An 8,735-nucleotide genomic window follows, 5' to 3' on the forward strand; every position below is an offset into this window, starting at 1 on the left:
CCTCCTCTTCCTCCTCCTCCTCTACATCCAGGTCCTGGATGTCCTGGTCCTCGTGGAGCGTAACCCGGCCAGAAGCCAAGCCCATCTCCACTGCTGCTGGGTCCATCTTTAATATTTCCGGGAATGAGACAAACTTGTAGACAAACTTCTGTCCGATCACCTTCTTGATAATGTTCTGGGGCACATAGAACATCATATTGAGATTAGTGTGCAGGTTGAACCGAAAAATGTTTTTGTGAATTCCCTAATATTTTATTCATATATATAATTACAGACAAAATATTTAATACACATTTATGAGCTGATAAGAAGACCACATACATGTTCATTTTCTATTGTCAGTAAATAACAGAACTCTAAATTATCAGTGTTGACGCAACCATTTTGATTTCAACATTTCATTCATAGAAAAAAAAAAAATTGCTACCAAAGCCATCTAAAATGATAACAAAATGTCTGAAATTCTACAGTGTGTGGGTATGTGATGCATCATCGTCTCTGGGCTATGCTGTTTGTTAGGTGAAACAAGAGGAAGTGGAACTATCTGCCAGTGGGGATCTTCGGGTTGAAAAAGAAGAACAATAAACAGCATGAAGTTACCATGAAATGTCACATCGACCGAAATGTCAAATAAACAGTGCAGAAATAACTGTGGTTGGGAGTATTCTAATACAAGAGGGCTGTACCTTGAGTGAAGTGACATCAAAACCAAATGTCAAACAAACAAGAGGGCTGTACCTTGAGTGAAGTGACATCAAAACCAAATGTCAAACAAACAAGAGGGCTGTACCTTGTCATATAGTAGTATCTCAGAGCTCAGCTTGTCGTAGTTCATATTAGTCTCATTTATTTGTAGTAGTATGTCTGGGTGAGTAATTGTACATTGTGGTAGTAGTGTTTAGTTTACTGTTTGTGTAGTGTAAATGTAGTACCTTGTCATAGTAGTATCTCAGAGCTCTGCTCAGCTTGTCGTAGTTCATGTTGGTTTTGTTCTTGCGGAGCCCCCACAGCTTGGCCACCTCCTCTGACTTGAGCAGTTTAAACTCCCCTTCAGTGGACGTCCAGCAGATCAGGTGCTTGTGACTCTGGTCCAATAACAGCTGTAACAGGAACTGCCACAGCGTGATAGCACTGTCCATACCTAGAGGGTCATAGACCATTGATGGCATCAACATGGAACCAGTGCAGTGGTGTAAAGTACAGAAGTAAAAACAATTTAAAGTACTACTTAACTAGTTTATTTTTGTGTCTATACTTTACTATTTATATTTTTGAAAACTTTTACTTCACTAGATTCCTAAAGAAATTATTGTACTTTTTACTCCAAACATTTTCCCTGACACCCAGACGTACTGGTTGCATTTTCAATGCTTAGCAGGACAGGAACATGGTCTAATTCACACACTTATCAAGAGAACATCCCTGGTCATCTCTACTGCCTCTGATCTGGAGGACTCACTAAACAGAGAACATCCCTGGTCATCCCTACTGCCTCTGATCTGGAGGACTCACTAAACAGAGAACATCCCTGGTCATCCCTACTGCCTCTGATCTGGTGGACTCACTAAACAGAGAACATCCCTGGTCATCCCTACTGCCTCTGATCTGGAGGACTCACTAAACAGAGAACATCCCTGGTCGTCCCTACTGCCTCTGATCTGGAGGACTCACTAAACAGAGAACATCCCTGGTCATCCCTACTGCCTCTGATCTGGAGGACTCACTAAACAGAGAACATCCCTGGTCATCCCTACTGCCTCTGATCTGGAGGACTCACTAAACAGAGAACATCCCTGGTCGTCCCTACTGCCTCTGATCTGGAGGACTCACTAAACAGAGAACATCCCTGGTCATCCCTACTGCCTCTGATCTGGAGGACTCACTAAACAGAGAACATCCCTGGTCATCCCTACTGCCTCTGATCTGGAGGACTCACTAAACAGAGAACATCCCTGGTCGTCCCTACTGCCTCTGATCTGGAGGACTCACTAAACAGAGAACATCCCTGGTCATCCCTACTGCCTCTGATCTGGAGGACTCACTAAACAGAGAACATCCCTGGTCGTCCCTACTGCCTCTGATCTGGAGGACTCACTAAACAGAGAACATCCCTGGTCATCCCTACTGCCTCTGATCTGGAGGACTCACTAAACAGAGAACATCCCTGGTCGTCCCTACTGCCTCTGATCTGGTGGACTCACTAAACAGAGAACATCCCTGGTCATCCCTACTGCCTCTGATCTGGAGGACTCACTAAACAGAGAACATCCCTGGTTGTCCCTACTGCCTCTGATCTGGAGGACTCACTAAACAGAGAACATCCCTGGTCATCCCTACTGCCTCTGATCTGGAGGACTCACTAAACAGAGAACATCCCTGGTCATCCCTACTGCCTCTGATCTGGAGGACTCACTAAACAGAGAACATCCCTGGTCATCCCTACTGCCTCTGATCTGGAGGACTCACTAAACAGAGAACATCCCCGGTCATCCCTACTGCCTCTGATCTGGAGGACTCACTAAACAGAGAACATCCCCGGTCATCCCTACTGCCTCTGATCTGGAGGACTCACTAAACAGAGAACATCCCCGGTCGTCCCTACAACCTCTGATCTGGAGGACTCACTAAACAGAGAACATCCCCGGTCATCCCTACTACCTCTGATCTGGAGGACTCACTAAACAGAGATTATCCCTGGTCGTCCCTACTACCTCTGATCTGGAGGACTCACTAAACAGAGAACATCCCTGGTCATCCCTACTGCCTCTGATCTGTCAGACTCACTGAACACAAATATTTTGTTTATAAATGATGCCTGGGTGTGCCGCTGGCTATCCATAAATAAAATTAAAAAACAAGAAAATCGTGCCATCTGGTTTGCTTAATATAAGGAATTTGAAATGATTTATACTTTAATATTTGAGCAATTACATTTACTTTTGATACTTAAGTATATTTAAAACCAAATACTTTTAAACTTTTACTCAAGTAGTATTTTACTGGGTGACTTTCACTTTTACATTAGTTATTTTCTATTACGGTATCTTCACTTTTACTCTAGTGTGAAAATTGGGCACTTTTTCCATCACTGAACCAGGGTTGTTGTACTGTCCAGGAGCAGGCTGGAGGATGGACAATAGGCCAGCCGCCGGAGGGTGACCCTGGGCTGTTCCTAGCCTGTTGCTGTAGTAGCTGTAGTAGCCTACACTGTGACGTGTGAAGACAAGTCACAGTGTGAAATAGAACAGTGCAGACTAGTATGTGTAATGTAAAGTAACAGAGGAGATGGGGGGGGGGGGGGGGGGTAAAGTAGGAACAACAGCTCAAGCCAGAAGTATGCTGCGGTCCAACCTGGCTGAGGCTACAGGAAGTATGACGGGCCGAGAGGGAGAGCGAGAGAGGGGAAGACGGGGAGGAGCGACCAGGGTGGGTTTTGTCGTTTAATGGAGGAATGTGCAGTCCTATGAGTTCCTGTCTGCCTGGTTAATCACAGTCTACACGCTAGCACACAGGCTGACTAGTCTTGTCTAAAGTAGTACACTTCATAGAGAATAGTCTTGTCTAAAGTAGTGCACTTCATAGAGAATAGTCTTGTCTAAAGTAGTGCACTTCATAGGGAGTAGTCTTGTCTAAAGTAGTGCACTTCATAGGGAATAGTCTTGTCTAAAGTAGTGCACTTCATAGGGAATAGTCTTGTCTAAAGTAGTGCACTTCATAGGGAATAGTCTTGTCTAAAGTAGTGCACTTCATAGAGAATAGTCTTGTCTAAAGTAGTGCACTTCATAGGGAATAGTCTTGTCTAAAGTAGTGCACTTCATAGGGAATAGTCTTGTCTAAAGTAGTGCACTTCATAGGGAGTAGTCTTGTCTAAAGTAGTGCACTTCATAGAGAGTAGTCTTGTCTAAAGTAGTGCACTTCATAGGGAATAGTCTTGTCTAAAGTAGTGGTCTTCATATGGAATAGTCTTGTCTAAAGTAGTGCACTTCATAGGGAATAGTCTTATCTAAAGTAGTGCACTTCATAGGGAATAGTCTTGTCTACAGTAGTGCACTTCATAGGGAATAGTCTTGTCTAAAGTAGTGCACTTCATAGGGAATAGTCTTGTCTAAAGTAGTGCACTTCATAGGGAATAGTCTTGTCTAAAGTAGTGCACTTCATAGGGAATAGTCTTGTCTAAAGTAGTGCACTTCATAGGGAGTAGTCTTGTCTAAAGTAGTGCACTTCATAGGGAATAGTCTTGTCTAAAGTAGTACACTTCATAGGGAGTAGTCTTGTCTAAAGTAGTGCACTTCATAGGGAATAGTCTTGTCTAAAGTAGTGCACTTCATAGGGAATAGTCTTGTCTAAAGTAGTGCACTTCATAGGGAATAGTCTTGTCTAAAGTAGTGCACTTCATAGGGAATAGTCTTGTCTAAAGTAGTGCACTTCATAGGGAATAGTCTTGTCTAAAGTAGTGCACTTCATAGGGAATAGTCTTGTCTAAAGTAGTGCACTTCATAGGGAGTTGTCTTGTCTAAAGTAGTGCACTTCATAGGGAATAGTCTTGTCTAAAGTAGTGCACTTCATAGGGAATAGTCTTGTCTAAAGTAGTGCACTTCATAGGGAATAGTCTTGTCTAAAGTAGTGCACTTCATAGGGAATAGTCTTGTCTAAAGTAATGCACTTCATAGGGAATAACCTGGGAAACTGTTCTCTGGTTCTGGTTTAATATGAGACAAACTCAATGATCGGTGTTCTGATGAGGAAAGTGAAATATTATTGACCCTGATCAATGAATGCATTATCAAACCTACACACACACACACACACACACACACACACACGCGCGCGCGCGTACGGACACACACACGCGTACGGACACACACACGCGTACGGACACATGCTTACGTAGTACACACACACACACGTACACACCTAGACACATACACACAAACATACACACACATCGTCAGAACACATTTCCGGCACAAAGTATCCCTAGAGTTTTCTATCTGTTATGTCAAACCACAAAACTGTCAAAGTCAGGACTTCCTCCTATTCTACTGTCAAGGACACATTGGTAGGGAGAGGGGGGATCCAACACTATGGGGCGCATTTCCCCAATCCTGTTCCACTTCCGACTCACTGCCTGCCTGGGTCATGGGATCAAGTGAAACTGTCCCTCTCACACTCCACCCCTTGGACATATACTAGGACAAAACAAATGACTACTTTAAGAGGGCATTCTATGTTTAGGGTTCCTAGTGGCCGGGGGACTTTAATGCAGGGAAACTTAAATCAGCTTTACATCATTTCTATCAGCATGTTAAATGTGCAACCAGAGGGAAAACAAATTCTACAACACCTTTACTCCACACACAGAGACGCGTACAAAGCTCTCCCTCACCCTCCATTTGGCAAATCTGACCACAATTCTATCCTCCTGATTCCTGCTTACAAGCAAAAATTAAAGCAGGAAGCACCAGTGACTCGGTCTATAAAAAAAAGTGGTCAGAAGTAGCAGATGCAAAACTACAGGACTGTTTTGCTAGCACAGACTGGAATATGTTCCGGGATTCTTCCTGGAAGAATCAAGGACGTCGTCCCCACAGTGACTGTACGTACATACCCCAACCAGAAACCATGGGTTACAGGCAACATTCGCACTGAGCTAAACCCGGAAGCTGCACTCCGACAAACCATCAAACAGGCAAGCATCAATACAGGACTAAGATTGAATCATACTACACCGGCTCAGACGCTCGTCAGATGTGGCAGGGGATGCAAACTATTAAGAGACTACAAAGGGAAGCACAGCCAAGAGCTTCCCAATGACATGAGCCAACCAGACGAGTTAAATGACTTCTATGCTCTCTTCGAGGCAAGTAACACTGAAACATGCATGAGAGCATCAGCTGTTCCGGACGACTGTGTGATCACGCTCTCCGCCGCCGATGTAAGACCTTCAAACAGGTCAACATTCACAAGGCCGCAGGGCCAGATGGATTACCAGGACGTGTACTCTGAGCATGTGCTGACCAACTGGCAAGTGTCTTCACTAACATTTTCAACCTCTCCCTGTCTGAGTCTATAATACCAACATGTTTCAAGCAGACCACCATAGTCTCTGTGCCCAAGAACACTAAGGTAACTTGCCTAAATGACTACCGACCCGTAGCACTCACTTCTGTAGCCATGAAATACTTTGAAAAGCTCGTCATGGCTCACATCAACACAATTATCCCAGAAACCCTACACCCACTCCAATTTGCATACCGCACCAACAAATCCACAGATGACGCAATCTCTATTGCACTCCACACTGCCCTTTCACACCTGGACAAAAGGAACACCTATGTGAGAATGCTATTCATTGACTACTCCTCAGCATTCAACACCATAGTGCCCTCAAAGCTCATCATTAAGCTAAGGACCCTGGGACCAAACACCTCCCTCTGCAACTGGATCCTGGACATCCTGATGGGCCACCCCTAGGTAGTAAGAGTAGGTAACAACACATCCGCCACACTGATCCTCAACACGGGGGCCCCTCAGGGGCTCAGTCCCCTCCTGTACTCCCTGTTCACTCATGACTGCACGACCAGGCACGACTCCAACACCATCATCAAGTTTGCAGATGACACAACAGTGGTAGGCCTGATCACAGACAACGATGAGACAGCCTATAGGGAGGAGGTCAGAGACCTGACAGTGTGGTGGAAGGACAACAACTTCTCCCTCAACGTGATCAAGACAAAGGAGATGATTGTGGACTACAGAGAAACGACGGGGCTGTAGTGGATCAGGCTGAGAGCTTCAAGTTCCTTGGCATCCACATCACCAACAAACTAACATGGTCCAAGCACACCAAGACAGTTGTGAAGAGGGCACGACAAAGCCTATTCCCCCTCAGGAGACTGAAAAGATTTGGCATGGGTCCTCAGATCCTCAAAAGGTTTTACAGATGCACCATCGAGAGCATCCTGACGGGTTGCATCCCTGCCTGGTATGGCAACTGCTCGGCCTCCAACCGCAAGGCAATACAGAGGGTAGTGCGTACAGCCCAGTACATCACTGGGGCCAAGCTTCCTGCCTTCCAGGTCCTTTATACCAGGCGGTGTCAGAGGAAGACCCTAAAAATTGTCTAAGACTCCAGCCACCCTAGTCATAGAGTGTTCTCTCTGCTACCGCATGGAAAGCGGTACCAGAACGCCAAGACTAGGTCCAAGAGGCTTCTAAATAGCTTCTACCCCCAAGCCATAAGAACAGCTAATTAAATGACTGCCCAGATTATTTGCATTGCCCCCCCCCCCCCCCTCCCCTTCTACGCTGCTGGCACTCTCTGTTATTATCTATGCATAGCCACTTTAATAACTACCTACATGTACATAATTACCTCAACACCGGTGCCCCCGCACATTGACTCTGTACTGGTACCCCCTGTATATAACCCCACTATTGTTATTTACTGCTGCTCTTTAATTTCTTGTTATTCTTATCTCGTTATTTTTTTAGTTTTTTTCTTAAAACTGCAATGTTGGTTAGGGGCTTGTAAGTAAGCATTTCACTGTAAGGTCTACACCTGTTGTATTCGACGCATGTGACAAATAAAATTTGATTTGATTTGATTTAATTAAGTTCAACTTTCCACGTCACCTCAGCAATCATTTAAACACAGTTTTGTGCGAAAACATTTGTCACCTTTGTAATATGAACCATGATCTTCCTGGTTATTCAGAGTTCACACAAAGCCATCCAGTGTTTTGGGGAACGGAAACTCCTAATGTGATTAGGTGCTGTGTGTGGAGACAACTTAACCATGACTAAATCTGCTCTCTTCCTGTTCACATTCACAGTCCGTCGCTCGCTGGAAAATCCAACCACCGATTGCGAGTGAACCCCATAGTCGTTACATACGGCCAGCTTCAGAAAGCCCAAGCGGTGTTTTGAGTTGAATCTAGGTAGCTCTGTATAATACCCAACTTCTTTTTTATTATCTATTTATGTAACTGTCTGTCTCATTCTCTTACTTTTGAATAGAATAGTATGACTAAAACATAATTCACACAGGAGATTAGACAGAGTTGAAATAGACACACTCCAATACTGTGTATTTATTTTTCTGTCTCACTGACAAAGTTTGAAGATGTTTTCACTACCAGACAGATGCAAACCGGAAGCTCGTAGAAATGTTGTATAGTCTACTCCAGACCAGACAAACTAGAAACTCTCTTGCTGAAAGATCCTATTCTATTCCTCTGTTACACTGAGTTTACAGTAAAACGTGAATAAACAGCAACAATACATCTAGCTTTATGAATTTATGAATTTTGGTATAGACTAGAAACAAAACTACCTGTCCACATGTGGTCTACTCACACATATAATCTACAATAATTGAGATCAGTTTAACTAATTCATCAACCTACCTTTCAAAATCCATGTTGACTTTTCACTATCAAAGAAACAATGAAAAACCATAATAACATAACATAAAAACACATTTACTTGTTTTTACATTACCTGCGATCTCTTGTTTGCCTTTCCTTCCACTCCTTGAAAAAGTTTATGATGAAATTTGTATGACCCCTTGTTTTTCCATTCTGACTGCCGTCTAGCTTGGCTACATGGCTCTGCTGGACTGAAATAGGATCCTGGCTTCTTTTTCTCTTTCTGAGCAGGAAGTTGGAGCAGGCAGACAGAGAGCCGGCTGGCTTCCTCTTCCCTACGATTCCCCAGGCGTTTTGCCGTCTATG

The 8,735-nt window shown here is 44.0% G+C and overlaps 1 protein-coding gene across 1 annotated transcript in view; it reads right to left on the bottom strand.

Annotated features, from left to right (window-relative positions):
* LOC106561680 (ETS domain-containing protein Elk-3) overlaps positions 1-8,735 on the bottom strand; it is a 15,367-nt gene extending 6,632 nt beyond the window's left edge. Inside the window, exons 1-3 of the mRNA XM_014125862.3 lie at positions 8,503-8,735; positions 933-1,141; positions 1-175 (exon numbers count right to left, since the gene is read on the bottom strand). The exon at positions 1-175 is cut by the window's left edge and continues 731 nt beyond it. Of these exons, the coding sequence (XP_013981337.1) occupies positions 1-175; positions 933-1,139 (382 nt within the window). The 5' untranslated portion in view covers positions 1,140-1,141; positions 8,503-8,735. The remainder of the gene's footprint in view (positions 176-932; positions 1,142-8,502) is intronic.

The sequence above is a fragment of the Salmo salar genome, chromosome 10, assembly GCF_965601325.2.
Source record: "Salmo salar chromosome 10, fSalSal1, whole genome shotgun sequence".
Lineage (NCBI taxonomy): Eukaryota > Metazoa > Chordata > Actinopteri > Salmoniformes > Salmonidae > Salmo > Salmo salar.